A 17,377-nucleotide genomic window follows, 5' to 3' on the forward strand; every position below is an offset into this window, starting at 1 on the left:
TGCACTCTCCACTCCACAAGCCAGGGGACACAGGTAGTCATGAGCAGCGCACTCTGCACACCATGTTGCAGGGGATGGGGGCACAGACACAGCAGGGCACAAGCTGGTAAGAGCAGGGTCACTAGTGCACAATACTTACGCTCCTCTGCCATTAACAAAGCCTGCTCCACCATCTGTTTTGCTCCACGGGCTCGCATATAAGCCGAGGGGGAAACTTTTCAGCACATTTTTTATGCTTAAAAATTAGGCTTGTATGCGAGTATATACAAAAAGTACACTCAGAGATGACAAAAAAAATCAGTCATAAATTATGTTGTATTTTTGAGTTTTATTTCACTTTAGGAAATATGCTGAAACAATAGTATATACATGAAAAAAGAAATAGGAACACTTTTTAGATATGCACTAGACGGCATTATTTTATTATTTAACTTAAGCATTAAATGTAGAGTGGAAATGTGCATAATCTTGGTTTACTGTTTCAATAAATCTAAAGTTAAATTGAAAATTGGTTGGTGAAATTGTTGGAACCCAACACAGTTGATTATTGAAGCAGATTGCAGTTTGGTAAATGTTTTATACTTGGCATGCCATTTCTTTGTAATATAAAAAAATATTTTTAGTTCAGAACATTTTCCAATATAAATAAAGGACATTCTACAAAGCACTATACAGCGACACTATTTAATTTAAAGAAGATTACCGGTATTTAAATTATACAAATTGACCGCAGTAAACATAACTCAATAAGAGAAAAAAGCAAAAAAAAAATTTTTCTTCAATATTTTTCTTTTTTGTTTGTTTTTGATTTAAATTGCACAATTTGTTCTCTAAATTTATAAGCAGTTCTGTTACTGAGATGCTGAATGAGATAGTAAAATAACAAATGAAAACCATAAAAATAAGCAACACTTCTCACCATACCTAAATAAATTGCTACACCTTAAAATGTTTCTTGCAATACTGACAATTTACTCAAGGTTATAAAATAATAATAAAAGAATACTGCCTGTATAAAACAAAGAAAATAAAAAAGCTTGTTATATAACTCCTGAAATATTCTTTTAAAGCCATGTAAGCCTAACTTTGGTGGTTTTAAAAGTCCCTCATAATTGCTTTACTAAACAATAATTAAACATGTTAGGTGGCAGCTTTTGGAAAGTATCATTAGACAACAGATGCAAAACACAGACATGCATGGCATTTGTTAAATACGTTTGTTAAAATTTTATAAAACAAAAAAAACAATGTAAAACTAAACAAATACCCTCCTGAACAGGGCTCTGTTGTGGCTGAAGGCTACCCTAATATCTAACAGAAAAGAAACAAAATAGATGTTGTTCCTTCCAGCACATACGCTTTGCAAACATTTTTGTGATACAGGGACAAGCAAGTGAAAGGCAAGAATTTTTTTAATGAAGTAGTCATAATAAGTGGACACTACTCTCTGAACACTGTTGCCCCAGGACATTTGATCAACGTGCTCCTATTATGGCTATTTGTTTCCTGAAAACTTTGTTAAAACTTGTACTGCACTGAAAATTGTAAAGGATTTTAGGATTTTTTTTTTATGTAGACTTCATGAATTGATACTGTAAAAGGCATGCAATTCTGTATTCTATTATTAACATTAAAGGCCAACATCCAAAAAGAAAGGAAGAGTATATACCGTATATACTCGAATATAAGTCAACTTTGTGTATAAGTCGACTACAATATTCAACCCTCTTAAGCTGGAATTTTTTATTGACTCAAGTATAAGTCTACCCAGCAAAGTTAATGGCTGCACACGGGATTTAGGACGGCTTAATGACTGCACACAGTATTGCAGCCATTAACCCCTCCTGTCCCTTAAGTGCAGCCAATACCTCCTCCAGGCCCCCAAGTGCTGCAATTATTTACCCCTTTTTATGCAGCTCAGTATTTCCCCCCTGCCCCTTTTCTTGGTAATTGTTGTGGCCAGGACTTTAACACCTGTTTTTCCTGGCATTTCCTTTCCTCAGAGTATCACTTACCACTGGGTACATTGCTGAAAATGGGAATGTCACTATTAGTACACACATTACTCCGTGTGCTCAGTGTTGCCTGTGACTCGTGTATAAGTCAGCCCCCATACTTTTATGAAGTGAATCAGACCTACATTTCTAGACTTATACTCGAGTATATACTGTACAGTATACTGTATATACTCAACTGGAAAAGGTTCTTGAGCTTCAAATACAGAAAAAAAACATTTGTACAAAATGTATCAGATGCCTAATTTCATAGACTGTATGTAGGTTATTCAGGATTTCTTGTGATTCTGTTTTTGAATGTTTAATGTATATTTATTAATAATGCTTCACCTCTTGCTGTAGTGCATTTGTGTTTTGTTAAAGCTCAACTTAAGTGAGAGGAATGTGGGGGGTGACCGATTTCCTTTTATACAGTGCACATTGCCTGGTTGGGGTGGGGGGGAAGGCGGGTTGCAGAGAACTTTCTCTCCTTTATTTGCTCAGCAATTACAGTATTTAATAATAGTAGTTTGTCTTGCAGCCAGCACTGTTATCAATTAGCTTCAATGATGTGGCAATATGCTTTCACATGACATCAGACCAGTTGAATATTGTTTCACACTTGTTTTTTACATTGCTAAATTTATTAGCAGCTCCACCTGAGTTTTCTGCAGCCTATGCAGAGTATGGACAGAGGGAATGCTTTCATATTTAGCTGTCTGGACTCTGGTTTGGTTCTCTTCTCTTCCTCCGGAGCGGGTGCTGCTCCATATTTGTTTCAGTACAGATTTATTTTACAGATTTTGGCACTTGTGATGGTCAAGTAGATGCAAATAACTTCAAGTTGATGCAATTTTTTATGCAAATGTATGCATATTGAAAATGAATTTTACATCAGCAGGATTTGATTGGTTCGTTTTAAAGCTGCATAAAAAATTGCATCAACTCAAAGTTATTTGCATCTACTTGACCATCACTACTTGGCAATGGTGTTGTCCCTGTTCAGTGTAACTGACTGGCCAGCCCAGGGCTTAGGTAGCCCATCAAACTGGCAGCCCTACAAGGGGACCTCTGTGTCAGAGAATACGAATGGACGGTGTATGAGCATAAATTTTGTCAAAATAAAAAACATATTATCTTGCACAAGAGCAGGAGGCCCATATGCAATTAAATTTTTCTTCTGAGTTGTCTCCTAGGATACAATTTTAATCTTCCCTTTAAATTAACAATTGCAGCATTTTACAAGTGAAAACATACCCAGATGTTGGTGAAAAAGTGCTATCAACATTATTTTGATCATTTTCTTGCTTGCTGGTGGTTCAAAATGCATTGTGCTTGATTCACTTAGACAAATAGCATGCTTTATCAAAGTTAACACGCCTTATCAAAGTTAACACGCCTTTTCAGAGTAGCATAGAGAGCTCTACAAACTTATGCCTGCTAATTGGCAATGACGAGAATCCTGCCCTGAGCCCCTGCAGGTTCGTAGCGCTCGCTATGCTGCTCTGATAAGGCGTGTTAACTTTGATAAGGCGTGCCGTATAGTGAATCAAGCCCATTGTAGGACAAGGTGTGAAAATATCACCTAGCTGAAAAGTCTGGATAAAAAAATAATTAGCATATGGGCCAAAATGTCTTAACATAGTGCTGCAACCAATTTAACCTACTGTGACCAAATTTGCCTGCAGTATTCTGCCTGTCTGCACTGCATGCAGAATTAGCATCACTGAATGCAGAATTAGCATCTGTATCACTTCATACACTCAGACCAGTTGCTGTTGAAATTTGATTTTTATGGTGACAGTCCCGCTTTAACACATCTCTGCGCTGATCTTATCTACACTTCAGCAAACACTGATTCTGCAACTCAATTTCTTTGTTTACAATAAGAAAAATCTCATGAATGGAGTGCTGATAAAATCTGCACAGACCTGATAAGTAGTGCAGACATACACTTTACAAACAGAGAAGGAAAGGAACATGTTAGACAGTTAAAAAGTATTAAGGTGCGTACACACGCACTACCGCTGGCAATGGTGGGTCCGCCGGACCCTCCCGCTGGGCGGACGTTCAGCCGACAGTAGCACGTGTGTACACGCTGTCGGCGGACTGATAAGGCTGTTTCTGAACGATCCGCTCAGCGTGTGTACGCACCTTTAGTGCAGAGTAGATAGTATAGGCACAGAATAGGTGACATACTGGTAATATAAAATGAGATTAATTCAGTAATGAGGCATAACTGATCACAGCTCCATCATTTTATGTACACTTAAAGTGAACCCGAGGTGAAAAACTGATGAGATAAACAATTGTATTTATCCTGCTACTGTTATTTATTTATTTTTATTTTTTTAAGATATCTCATGTTTTGTTTTGTTTTTTATATTAAAACTTTTACAAAGTAGATTGAATGTTTTATTGTCTCTGCAAAATGGCAACCTATTTAGTATCCCAGAGTTAAAATACATGGACTATTGACCGTTTTCTACTGTACTTATCTCATGCCCTCAGAAGTTGTATTCTGCCAGGAAAATTTTTATGGCTGTAATTTACTTATCAGTAAGGTTTACTATATTCTCAACAAGGTACCAACAAGACAGAAGTTGCCACGTGCATGCCTAAAAATTAACTCTTTCAAGCAGTAAAATAATTAAAAAAAAACAGCCTGGTTATTAATATGTTTTGCACTGTACATACACATGTTTATCTCATCATGTCACGCCGCCTCGGTTACACTTTAAACATGGGTAAGCTAAGTTTGAGGATGTTCCTAAAATAGTAAATACCAAAAAGAATTTACTTTACAGATTTTACATATAAAACTCCATTCTTAGCTTACTGTATATTTACAGAATCCCTGTTACTTAAGAGAAAAAAGTGTTTTTTTTTTGGAGCAGACGAAGCACCATGACTACCATAGCGTAAGGCTGTCTAGTCTATGAAATTGACTGGAACCAGTATGCACCATTTTATTAACTCACTGTAAATTACTACTACACATACTGTAGTGTTTATGTAACCAAAACTTAGTCCCCGCATTGTGACAGGTACTCTTAACTCACTAAGATGGCGCACAATTTGCAAAAATGATGTCAACAGGAACAGCAACATTATCCTCAAGCGCAACGCATACTGAAATCTGAAGGACAATCAACTGTTGACTCCATGGAAGGCAATCATGATGACTCAACAAAAGTCTGTGAACTGGTTAGAATGTCTTCTTTTCTTTCAATCAGCTCTCTATCGAGGAGGCCGGGAACTGCAGATGCAATCACACCTTTCATGGTGCTCCAGCTGAATGTCTATGATGGCCATATTCTTGGCTTTACTCTTCTTCTTATTGAGTCCAACTTCAGGCATGACCCTCAGCACCTACAAAGCAAGAATGCTCCCCATTAATATGTATCATATTTTTCTTAATCGTTTCCACCCAACAACCCGAACCTGAATGTTGTTGGTTTCATAAACGAATTATGCGAGTGGTATCCACGTGAGTTATGATTATTATTATTTAGTACATAAATAGTGCTGGAGTTGATTTCACCTAACATGGAAAAAGTCTGAGAGTAAGCAGAATGACAGACATGACATTTCTCGAACAGGGACAAGGCGGCTGATTCACAAAGCTTTTTTGTTTAATTATCTCACTTCACTCACAATTTATCTCACCTTAAATTATTTAACTCATGACTTATTTCTCCTTATCTAACTTTACTCATGATTTATCTCTCCTTGTTTGACTTAACTCATGTTTTATCTCTCTTCATCTCATTAATTATCTTCGTATTTGTTTCTCTCAATCATTAGGTCTTGTTAAAGTTAACATGAAAAATAAGTAAGCTTTATGAATCAATCCCAAATGCAGCAAGTTAGCAACAAGTCAAACCTTTGTGAGGAAGAGAAGTCCCACCAAGACTTTATTGCTGTCCCTCATTTTCTGACCACAGGACTTCCAAGGTTTATATTAAGGCAGACCTCCAGTGTAAATATAAAACCCAAACTATCAGCACGGAGAGCACGCCCGTTTCTAGGGCCGTGCGGCCCGTGCCGCCGCCCGGGGCGCTGTCGGGAGCTGTTGGGAGGTGGGCGCTGAAATGGAGGGGGGAGCCGGAGCCGCGGGGAGGGCAGCCCGACCTCTCCCTCCCTCTCCCGGGCCGCCCTCCGTGCCCCCCCCTCAGATGCAGAGCGCAGCGGCAGCCAGGGAGGAAGCGCTGTATACAACGTACCTTCCTGCGTTCCAAGCGCTGCTCTCTCGCCGCCGGTCTCTTCTTCTCTGCCGCCTATACGATGATACACACGCTGGTTCCGGCTAAACAGGAACCAGCGTGTGTATCATCATATAGGCGGCAGAGAGGAAGAGACCGGCGGCAAGAGAGCAGCGCTTGGAACGCAGGAAGGTACGTTGTATACAGCGCTCCCTCCCTGGCTGCCGCTGCGCTCTGCATCTGAGGGGGGAGCACGGAGGGCGGCCCGGGAGAGGGAGGGAGAGGTCGGGCTGCCCTCCCCGCGGCTCCGGCTCCCCCCTCCATTATGGGGGGCAGCTACCTACCTAACCTACGCTGGGGGGCACCTACCTAATCTAACCTATGCTTGGGGGGGGGCAGCTACCTATCTAACCTATCCTGGGGGGCACCTACCTAATCTAACCTACGCTGGGGGGCACCTACCTAATCTAACCTACCCTGGGGGGCACCTACCTAATCTAACCTACGCTGGGGGGCACCTACCTAATCTAACCTACGCTGGGGGGCAGCTACCTATCTAACCTATCCTGGGGGGCACCTACCTAATGTAACCTACGCTGGGGGGCAGCTACCTAATCTAACCTACCCTGGGGGGCAGCTACCTAATCTAACCTATGCTGGGGGGCAGCTACCTAATCTAACCTATGCTGGGGGGCAGCTACCTAATCTAACCTATACTGGGGGGCACCTACCTAATCTAACCTACGCTGGGGGGCAGCTACCTAATCTAACCTACCCTGGGGGGCACCTACCTAATCTAACCTGCGCTGAGGGGCACCTACCTAATCTAACCTATGCTGGGGGGCAGCTACCTATCTAACCTATTCTGGGGAGCACCTACCTAATCTAACCTATGCTGGGGGGCAGCTACCTAATCTAACCTATACTGGGGGGCAGCTACCTAATCTAACCTATACTGGGGGGCAGCTACCTAATCTAACCTATACTGGGGGGCACCTACCTAATCTAACCTATACTGGGGGGCAGCTACCCATCTAACCTATACTGGGGGGCAGCTACCCATCTAACCTATACTGGGGGGCACCTACCTATCTAACCTATGCTGGGGGCAACTATTCTGGCTACCTATATTAGAGGCACCCACCTAGCTAACCTGTACTGGGGCACCTACCTATCTAACTTATACCGGGGGCGCCTGCCTATCTAACCTATACTGGGGGCAACTATACTGGCTACCTATACTGGAGGCACCTACCTGGCTAACCTATAGCGGGGGCAACTATACTGGCTCACCTATGCCTGGCTACCTATACTGGGGTACCTATTCTTGGCTACCTATACTAAGTGCAACTAGACCTGGCTAACCTATACTGCGGGAACCCATACCTTGCTTGGGGGGGGGGGGGGGGGCGCAATTTTTACACACTCGCCCTGGGTGCATTTTAGCTTAGAAACTGCACTGACGGAGAGCAGAAGCAATAACAGAGGGAAAAATGTCTAAAAACGGACCACTTGTAACATAAAAGCCAGATTTTGTTGGTTATCCACTCCCCCTTTCTGAAACAATGCCATGGCGTTGCAAAGGCCGCTAAGATAAAAACAAGGAATACCAAGAGCCCCAATAGTGTAATATGTACTGGTAAATGGTTACTAGATAGAGTAAATATTAATACTCACCAACCAGGGTTACCATTAGGCAACCACTGTAAAGGCAGGTGGGGAGACCCCACTCAGGAATAAGAAGTCGCTCTCTGTAGATGAGAAAAAAGGGGGTTCAACCCTCCACCCAGGGTGGACTCAATATTATGCAGGAGAACAGAGGCGCCAAAAGGATAAAAGGAAGCTAAATGAGCGTAAAAACCAAATTCTTGGTTCCCGCTTCATCAGGCAATAACAACGGAGCAATAGCATATGTGGTCAGTAGAAGAGCCAGGCACACAGACAGACAGTGCCTACTTGGAAAATGCTGCTAAGAGATTGTGTCATCTGTGGGTGGAAGGTGCCTCATAGTGTGGCCTGAAGGGGTACTCTGCGTCTACCTGTGCCACTGAGCCAGTCTGTCACACAGAGGAGAGGTGAAGAGAGAAGTAGTGGAGTGCCAGCCATGGTATGCTGCATTCTAGAGCTGCCATAATGCCAGGGCCGGATTTCTGGGCAGGCCTCCAAGGCCTGTTCCTAGGGCGGGGAATTCTTGGGGCGACTGGGAAGCCACTTATCCACCTGTCACCTCTCCTTCATGCAGCCGCCCGCATTGCTTTGCACATTGCAGCATGTTGTGTGTGTGCGCAGCGGGCGGCTAATGCGGAACGCCAGGGAAGTTAACTTAGCAGCGGATCAGCTGATTAGAGCAGGCAGCGGCAGCATAGGATCAAGTGCTGCACGGAAGTCTCACCACGCCGCTGGGGCAGACATAGGACACACATGTCAGAAACTCCAGGGCGCAGGCAGAGAAGGAGACAGACCTCTGTGCACAGCAGAACTCATCAGGAAGGCCACAGAACGTTTGTGTATACACTCCCCCCTCCCTCCTTTGAGTCCTGACAGCAAAGCACGGGGGAGGGAGAGAGTGCTGAAGTCACCCGGACTGCACGTGGGGAGAAAGCTGAAGCAAGACACTGTACAGAATAGAGATCAGGAAGGGTGCCTTCTGCTGCAGATTGACTTCAAACCTGTGTAAGTACCTGGTCCTGAACTCCCTCCAGGAAGCAGCATTAGATGGTGACCCTTTTGTTCCCTCCACCCACCATAGAGGCACTACAGCTTCCAGCTTGCTCAGCTATACAGAGGCACTACAGCTCCCAGAATGCCCACTTTAGCCTGCTCCCCTCCATAGAGGCACTACAGCTTCCAGCTTGCTCAGCTATACAGAGGCACTACAGCTCCCAGAATGCCCACTTTAGCCTGCTCCCCTCCATAGAGGCACTACAGCTTCTAGCATGCCCAGGTCTATAGAGGCAGTACAGCTCCCAGCATTCCCCATCTCTGTAGAGGCACTATAGCTCCCAGCATGCCCACCTTTATAGAGGCACTATAGCTCCCAGCTTCCCCACCTATACAGAGGCACTATAGCTTCCAGAATGCCCACCTATATGGAGGCTTCACCCCTCCATAGAGGCACTACAGCTCCTAGCATGCCCACGTCTATAGAGGCAGTACAGCTCCCAGCATTCCCCATCTCTGTAGAGGCACTATAGCTCCCAGCATGCCCACCTTTATAGAGGCACTACAGCTCCCAGCTTCCCCACCTATACAGAGGCACTATAGCTTCCAGAATGCCCACCTATATGGAGGCTTCCCCCCTCCATAGAGGCACTACAGCTCCTAGCATGCTCACGTCTATAGAGGCAGTACAGCTCCCAGCATTCCCCATCTCTGTAGAGGCACTATAGCTCCCAGCATGCCCACCTTTATAGAGGCACTACAGCTCCCAGCTTCCCCACCTATACAGAGGCACCATAGCTTCCAGAATGCCCACCTATATGGAGGCTTCCCCCCTCCATAGAGGCACTACAGCTCCTAGCATGCCCACGTCTATAGAGGCAGTACAGCTCCCAGCATTCCCCATCTCTGTAGAGGCACTATAGCTCCCAGTATGCCCACCTTTATAGAGGCACTACAGCTCCCAGCTTCCCCACCTATACAGAGGCACTATAGCTTCCAGAATGCCCACCTATATGGAGGCTTCCCCCCTCCATAGAGGCACTACAGCTCCTAGAATGCCCACGTCTATAGAGGCAGTACAGCTCCCAGCATTCCCCATCTCTGTAGAGGCACTATAGCTCCCAGCATGCCCACCTCTGTAGAGGCACTATAGCTCCCAGCATGCCCACCTCTGTAGAGGCACTATAGCTCCCAGCATGCCCACATTTATAGAGGCACTACAGCTCCTAGCATGCCCCTCTTCACTCTGTGTATAGTCATCATTGACGCCTTTGCAGAGTATTTGCAGCGGAGTGCCCTCATCTGTCCAGCTGATACACACCTCTGGGTGCCTCCGGCTTCATCCACACAGATGCCTCATCTCCATGGCCCAGTGGCACATAAGTATGTACATGCCGCCAGGTCATGGAGATGAGGCATCCACAAGGATGATGCACGCAGACTGAAGGAGGAGCATGCCGATTGGACAGGTGAGTGCACCTTGCTGTGAATACTGTGCAGGGGCACCGTGGACCACTATACACATTGGGGGGTTAGGGTCGGCAGCCTGCTCTTGGGCCCTGGGGACACCCCAATACTATGAGGGGAATTCTGGGAGCTGTGGTGCCTCTATGGAGAGGTGGAGCATGCTGGGAACTGAAAACTGAAGAAAGGCAAGTTCCGGGCACCAGATGCGTTGCAAATAACACCACTTTAATTCATCCCACCAAACAAATACATAGCACGGCTGGTCTGACAGCTGTTTCACAAAAAACTCGCTTCCTTTGCGAAACAGCTGTCAGACCAGCCGTGCTATGTATTTGTTTGGTGGGATGAAATAAAGTGGAGTTATTTGCAACGCATCTGGTGCCCGGAACTTGCCTTTCTTCAGGTTTGAGTGGAATCTTCTAACCGGAGGCACAGTGAGTTGTTCACCAGGACACCACCATAGGCTGTCAGGTGCATCTAGTGCCAATTTTTTTTTCTCTTTAAAAGTTGCATGCTGGGAACTGTTGTGCTTCTATGGAGGGGCAAACTGGAAGCTGTGGTGCTTCTGTAGGTGGGGGGTGCACATGCTGGGGGCTGCTTGCCCCTATGGAAACGAGCCCTGGCTAGCCCTTCAATTGTTACCATCCCCTACCCTGGCTGACCTATTTACCCTGAACACCCCCTCAGTTCTGACCGCCCTTCTCTATCTTCTCTATCCTTTCTTACCTCATTCCAGCCTGACTGATCTCTCCTAACCATGACCACCTCTTCAGTTTTAACTGCCCTTCACTTACCTTACACCAACCCTTCTGTCCCTAATGCCTGGTGTGCACGATGAGATTTTCTGGCACATGTACTGTGAAATCGATTATTTCCAACATGTCCAATCTAATTTCCGATTGATCTTCAATAGAAGTAAAGAAATAATCGATCAGAAATCATATTGGAAATCAATCTGACAGGAAATCTGCCAGAAAATCTCATTGTGTCTGCCAGGCGTTAGTTCTGTCCCTCTGCATACACCTCCTCTAGTTGACCTTCCTCAGTTATAACTGCCTTCTTCCATACACATGCACACACACACATACACAGTTGCAGTGCTGGGACCCTTTCTGGTCCAATAGGTTTCTTAAGTGTGCAAGCAGGACTGTGGCCAAGCGTATCTGTACTGGGCATGTGCAAATAAGGTTTGCATATGCTCAGTAAAATGAAATGCTTGTGCATGGAGGTAAAAAGCAGTACACAATGCCTTAGTTCTACTGAGAATGCGGCAACTTTACTTGTACATGCCCAGTATGGACACACTCACCTACAGCCAAGCTCGAACACTGCAGAAACCCATTTGACCAGAGAGGGACCCAGTGCTGAAATGGTGGGGTGTAATATGATTTCTACAGTAGCTTCAGTTAAAAAGTTTTGTGTTTGCTGGGGGAAAAAGTTTGTGTGTGTGGTTGGTAAGGATGCTGTTGGGGGGGGGGGGGGGGGGAGGGGCCGATGATGACAGCGGGCCTTGGGCACCAAAAAGTAGAAATCCGGCCCTGCATAATGCTACCCTGCTGCTTAGTAAGAAGTAAGCTGTTTCTGCACTGGGTAAAAATATGAGGGTAAACAGTCATGGAAAGTATCACTCTTGCTCTTTTTCACTTTGCCCCTGCCACGCCCTTAACCACGCCCCCCACACACACCCTAGTCACCCATATCATAAAGTTTTCATAACAAAAATATGTTGTTTTATAATATAAACCACACTGATCCTTTCTGTCCTGGTTCATTTTCCTTCACATTGACATTTGAAAGAACTATATCAATTTAACCACTTAAGGACCGCAGTTTTTTCACCCCTTAAGGACCAGAGCCTTTTTTCCATTCAGACCACTACAGCTTTAATGGTTTATTGCTCAGTCATACAAGCTACCATCTAAATGAATTTTACCTCCTTTTCTTGTCACTAATACAGCTTTCTTTTGGTGCTATTTGATTGCTGCTGCGATTTTTAGTTTGTATTATATTCATCAAAAAAGACATGAATTTTGTCAAAAAAATGATTTTTTTTAACTTCCTGTGATAAAATTTGTCAAATAAAGTAAAATTTCTATATACATTTTGTCCACATTTATTGTGCTACATGTCTTTGATAAAAATAACCATTCAGTTTATATATATTGGTTTGGGTAAAAGTTATAGCGTTTACAAACTATGGTGCAAAAAGTGAATTTTCCCATTTTGAAGCATCTCTTAATTTCTGAGCACCTGTCAGGTTTCATGAGGGGCTAGAATTCCAGGATAGTATAAATACCCCCCAAATGACCCCATTTTGGAAAGAAGACACCCCAAAGTATTCACTAAGAGGCATGGTGAGTTCATAGAAGATTTTATTTTTTGTCACAAGTTAGCAGAAAATGACACTTTGTGACAAAAAAAATAAATAAAAAAAAGTTTCCATTTCTGCTAACTGGTGACAAAAAAAAAATGAAATCTGCCACAGACTCACCATGCCCCTCTCTGAATACCTTGAAGTGTCTAGTTTCCAAAATGGGGTCATTTGTGGGGTGTGTTTACTGTCCTGGCATTTTGGGGGGTGCTAAATTGTAAGCACCCCTGTAAAGCCTAAAGGTGCTTATAGGACTTTGGGCCCCTTAGCGCACCTATGCTGCAAAAAAAGTGTCACACATGTGGTCTCGCCATACTCAGGAGAAATAGTATAATGTGTTTTGGGGTGTATTTTTACACATACCCATGATGGGTGGGAGGTGGTTGGGAGGGATGCATGGGGGGGAGATCGGGATAAAAAAAGTGTTTTTTTACGCTAAAATCGCACAGCCTGTCACGGCTGCAGGCTGTGTGTCTCTCCCTGTCACACAAGATCCACACAGTGACAGGGAGAGGGAGGCGGAATGGCAACTATGTTGCCTTTCGGAGGGTGATCGCTGTGATTGGCTCACAGCGATCACACGGCAGGGAGCCAATCAGTGACGGCTCCTGCCAATACCCGGAAGCCTTAGCTGTCATAAGACAGCTAAGTGCGACCGGTTCGGTGCGCACGATCGCGGCGGGGAGCGGTGGCACCGGTGATAGAGATCTACACCCTGCCAACTAGGAGCCCATCAAAACAGGGAGTAGATCTCTATCACCTCGGTCCGGAAATGGTTAAGGGATGGAAATAAGGTTTAGAGTCAAGTAAATACATTTTTCAGTAGAAAAATACACATATTTACACAGATCTGCACATCAGTCCTGAAAGAGGGACAAATGAGGAAGAAAGAGGGAATTGGTTCCCAAAGAGGGACTGTCCCACCAAAAGAGGCACAGTTTGAAGTTATGCTAGTAGCTAGTTCTTCTGTGCTCAACTAGGAGTGGAGATTTTTTTCTTTGGAATGCAGAGGACCCGTTCTGCATAGAGGACACAGACAGACTGATCACTAATTTTCATGGTTCCAGGAGGAAAAATATGGAATCCTTTACAACTGCATTATTGATCAAAGGATACTCTGGGGTCAATTTTTCATATTTACTCTACAAGTTCAATTATCCGTTAAGTAAACTAACACACCACCATAATCGAGATGGGCACAGAGGAACAGTTAAACTAAACTGGATATCACTACATGAGTTTTATCAAAATCTGTGGTCTGCAAATTTAAGAAGATTAAAGGATTTACAGTTTGAGTAAATGAGGACATAATGGATAAGAAGCTGTGTATGTCATTAACGTATTTGTATCATATTAAGCTGATTTTTTTCAACTTTTTTTTTTAAATGAAGATAAAATCATATGGGAAATACCTATGATTAAAACAGAAATACACTAAAAGACAGAAACACACTCGGGGTAAAACACAAAAAAAAAAACTTAAAAATGTTCAAAAGTTATTTTAAGTTAAAAATAAAACTAAAAACCTTAAGTAAAGAAAATAATTGTTATACTTAGGATGACTGGTCAATAAAACCACATTTCATATTAATTAGTGGACCATATATCAGAGTGACGTGACAATGTTTGCTGATTGGCTGCACAAGAGGGTATGTTACAATTTTTGTTCCTCACGTTATTCTTTTGATTAGATTTTGTCTAATTAGGAACAATTACTCTTCCCTAATTTCACCAAGTGACTTTTTGGTGTCAACATATTAAAGTGATTATCTAGTGTGAATACAGGTGCTCTTCCCTCCAACAAGCTGGAAATTGCGGCAGTGTACTTCCTGTTTGTCCCTCCCCCTCTCCTTTCTATAGGACAGAATAAGCTGTTTAGCTGCTAAAAAACCAAAACCAAAAGATATTCATAAATAAAAATGACAAATGCTTTTCGATACAGTAAGATAGAGCTCAGAACTCGATCTTGCAACTTCCACCTCCGCAGCATCTCCAGGACCTGCAACTACCTATTCCCTGACACCACCAAACTCATCCATGTCCTCATCTTCTTTCCGTGGACTATTGCAATTACCTTTTGTCAGGCCTCCTTCTAATCCGCATCGCCCACCTTCAATCGGTGATGAATGAAGCAGCCAGACTGATCAACTCAGCGCAGTGCCTTCACAACTCCACTCTGTAAAGCCCTCCACTGGCTCCCTATCCCATGATCAACTTCAAAATTCTGTGCTTGGCCTACAAATCGGTGCACAAGACTCACCTGACCTACATAGTTTATCCACTCCACAGGCATATAACGTCCCGCCCACTCTTCACATAGCTTTGCGCACTTCTCACTACCATACACAAGTTCTCTGGAACTCACTCCCACCATTAGTGATGCTGGCGAACTGCTCGACAGCAAACACCTATGGGCAGCCTGGCCCTGTACTACTTCCGGGTTGCAATGTTTCACAGTAGTATGCATGCCGTAGCCCAGATGTGTTCATTATTACGAAAGCCCTGGCCCGGCGGTGTGCATCCTTGATTGCGTGCCTGTGGCCAGGCACGCTTTGTGACATCAATGACGCACACCACCAGGCCAAGGCATGCATGCTAATGAACGCATCCGGGCTAGGACATGCATACTGCTGTGGGACATTGCGACCCGGAAGTAGTACAGGGCCAGGCTGCCCATAGGTGTTCACTGGCAAGCAGCTCACCCATAGGCAAGCTGTTCCCCTACATCACTACCCACAACCCATCAGACTCACCTCACCTTTAATTCCTTCAAATGAGCCCCCAAGGGTCACTTTTTCATGCATGCCTACCTCCCTGCATCAGCACTATAATACGTTTTGCTAGGCATCCTCTCCAGATGCACCTTTATCTCCACCTACATCCTTTAGATTAAGACATTGAACTACTTTTATCAAAGACATTTGTGAGATTTAGTTTTTTTGTTGTGAGCTCCTTGTATGTCCTGCCTTGTATGTTACCCCCATTTATCTAATGTGCAGTGCTGCGTAATATGTTGGTGCTTTATAAATACAATAAATATAATAATACTATAGTAAAATGAAGTCCAGAGCAATGTTTTTGCCCTTTTTTTATAAAAAAGAAAAGTGCATGTTTTAATTTAAAGAGACCTATTTATAAAGCAGCAAACAGGCTTTTTGTCTAAAATGGAAAAATGCCTACCAGGGTGGCTTACTGTTTTCCTATGTCAAAAGTAGAGCCTTTAAATAGCACACTATAGAGCCCATTGTGTCTTAAATACAAGCTTAGCTTCCTTACTGCTTCACACGCCACGTTCCAATACAACAGTCAGTCAATGATCCTCTGTCCTAATGGGCCTGAGATAAATGCCATCTGCCCAAGTGTGATAACACCCTCCAACTTAAGCCACAGTTGCCATTCAGGTCCCACCCACTAAGGACTTCTGAAGGTGATTGCACAGTGAGCAAAGTAAACGTTTAAGATTGGATGATGTGCTCATATATGGTACAATCTCGATTGTATGTACAATCAGTAAAAAAATTATCAATTTCACACTGAAAATCAGGGATTTTGCTGCCACCTCCCACCAGGTTGAAACAAAATGGAGAGACCTCAGGACTAGCCTCTGAGGCAGAGGATCCTGAACAGAGGATAGAATGGAATTTGAACTTACTTGGGGCTTTATCCAGCCCCCAAAGCGACTTCACCGGGAGTCGTGCGTAAATGCGCAGTCATAGCCCATCCATGCGTCTGGCTCGATCACAGGCCCGTTGCCTGAGTATTCTGTACGATTCTCGAGACAATGAACTGCGTGCGACGGGCACGCAGACGGGCCGCGCATGCGTAGTTGAGCACGACTCCAGATGAATTCATGTACTACCGGAGCCACCAGCGGGAGAATGGAGGGGATCCAGAGGGTGCCATTGGACCTCGCCAGTTATGGGGGGCTGGAGGTAGCCCCAGGTAAGTTCAAAGTTCATGTTTATCCACTGTTCAGAGTCCCTTTAAATTAACAAAAAGAATCTATTGCTTGGCAGATAAAACAAAACTTTCTGGTTGACCAGCTCTTCATATACACCTGCACACTTATTACATACCCAAGCCTATGGGAACGGCCGATAGCCTTCCGATAGCCTAGCTGCAACTAAGCATAAAACCTCAGTCTCAAGCCAACAGACACCTCCAGATTTTCATAGTAATTACTCTTTTCATTGGAAGAAGTACCGAATAGCATGTTTATTATCTACATCTAATCACAGTAATTATTACAATTATCCATTTTCCAGGACGCTATTCATTATGCTGTTGTTGACGTACGTGCCGCAAACAAATCATAATTTTCATTTTCATAGAAAATAATTGAGTAAGCCAAGCAATATTTTATTTTAATTACTTCCTCTGCAAATCATGATTATTAATATTTATCAACTTAATTGTTCAGCTCAAAACGAAGTGTGATGTCACAGGCCCGCGCTTCGAGGGTGCCAAAATGTAATGGTATGGACACAAAGGAAAACTGGGTAATTAAACTTATAGTTAAACAGAGAAATGGCAGTTCATTTAATCAAGCTAATAACTAGCGTGGAGGAAGCGCAAGCAGCATAGCAAATAAACAAAATTAACCTCTTAACCATTTGAGGACCGCAGTGTTAAACCCCGCTAAAGACCAGGCCATTTTTCTCTAAATGGGCCACTGCAGC

General features: G+C 43.8%; 1 protein-coding gene across 4 annotated transcripts in view; it reads right to left on the reverse strand.

Moving 5' to 3' along the window:
- Nucleotides 1–364: 364 nt before the first annotated feature.
- The window catches only part of PDGFD (platelet derived growth factor D), a 511,155-nt gene continuing 494,142 nt past the window's right edge, over nt 365–17,377 (reverse strand). For all 4 annotated transcript variants that reach the window (XM_068266882.1, XM_068266880.1, XM_068266883.1 and 1 more), the window contains one exon: nt 365–5,366. In XM_068266882.1, coding sequence (XP_068122983.1) covers nt 5,235–5,366 — 132 coding nt within the window. In that variant the 3' untranslated portion in view covers nt 365–5,234. The remainder of the gene's footprint in view (nt 5,367–17,377) is intronic.

The sequence above is a fragment of the Hyperolius riggenbachi genome, chromosome 2 (assembly GCF_040937935.1).
Source record: "Hyperolius riggenbachi isolate aHypRig1 chromosome 2, aHypRig1.pri, whole genome shotgun sequence".
In the NCBI taxonomy this organism is placed as follows: Eukaryota; Metazoa; Chordata; class Amphibia; order Anura; family Hyperoliidae; genus Hyperolius; species Hyperolius riggenbachi.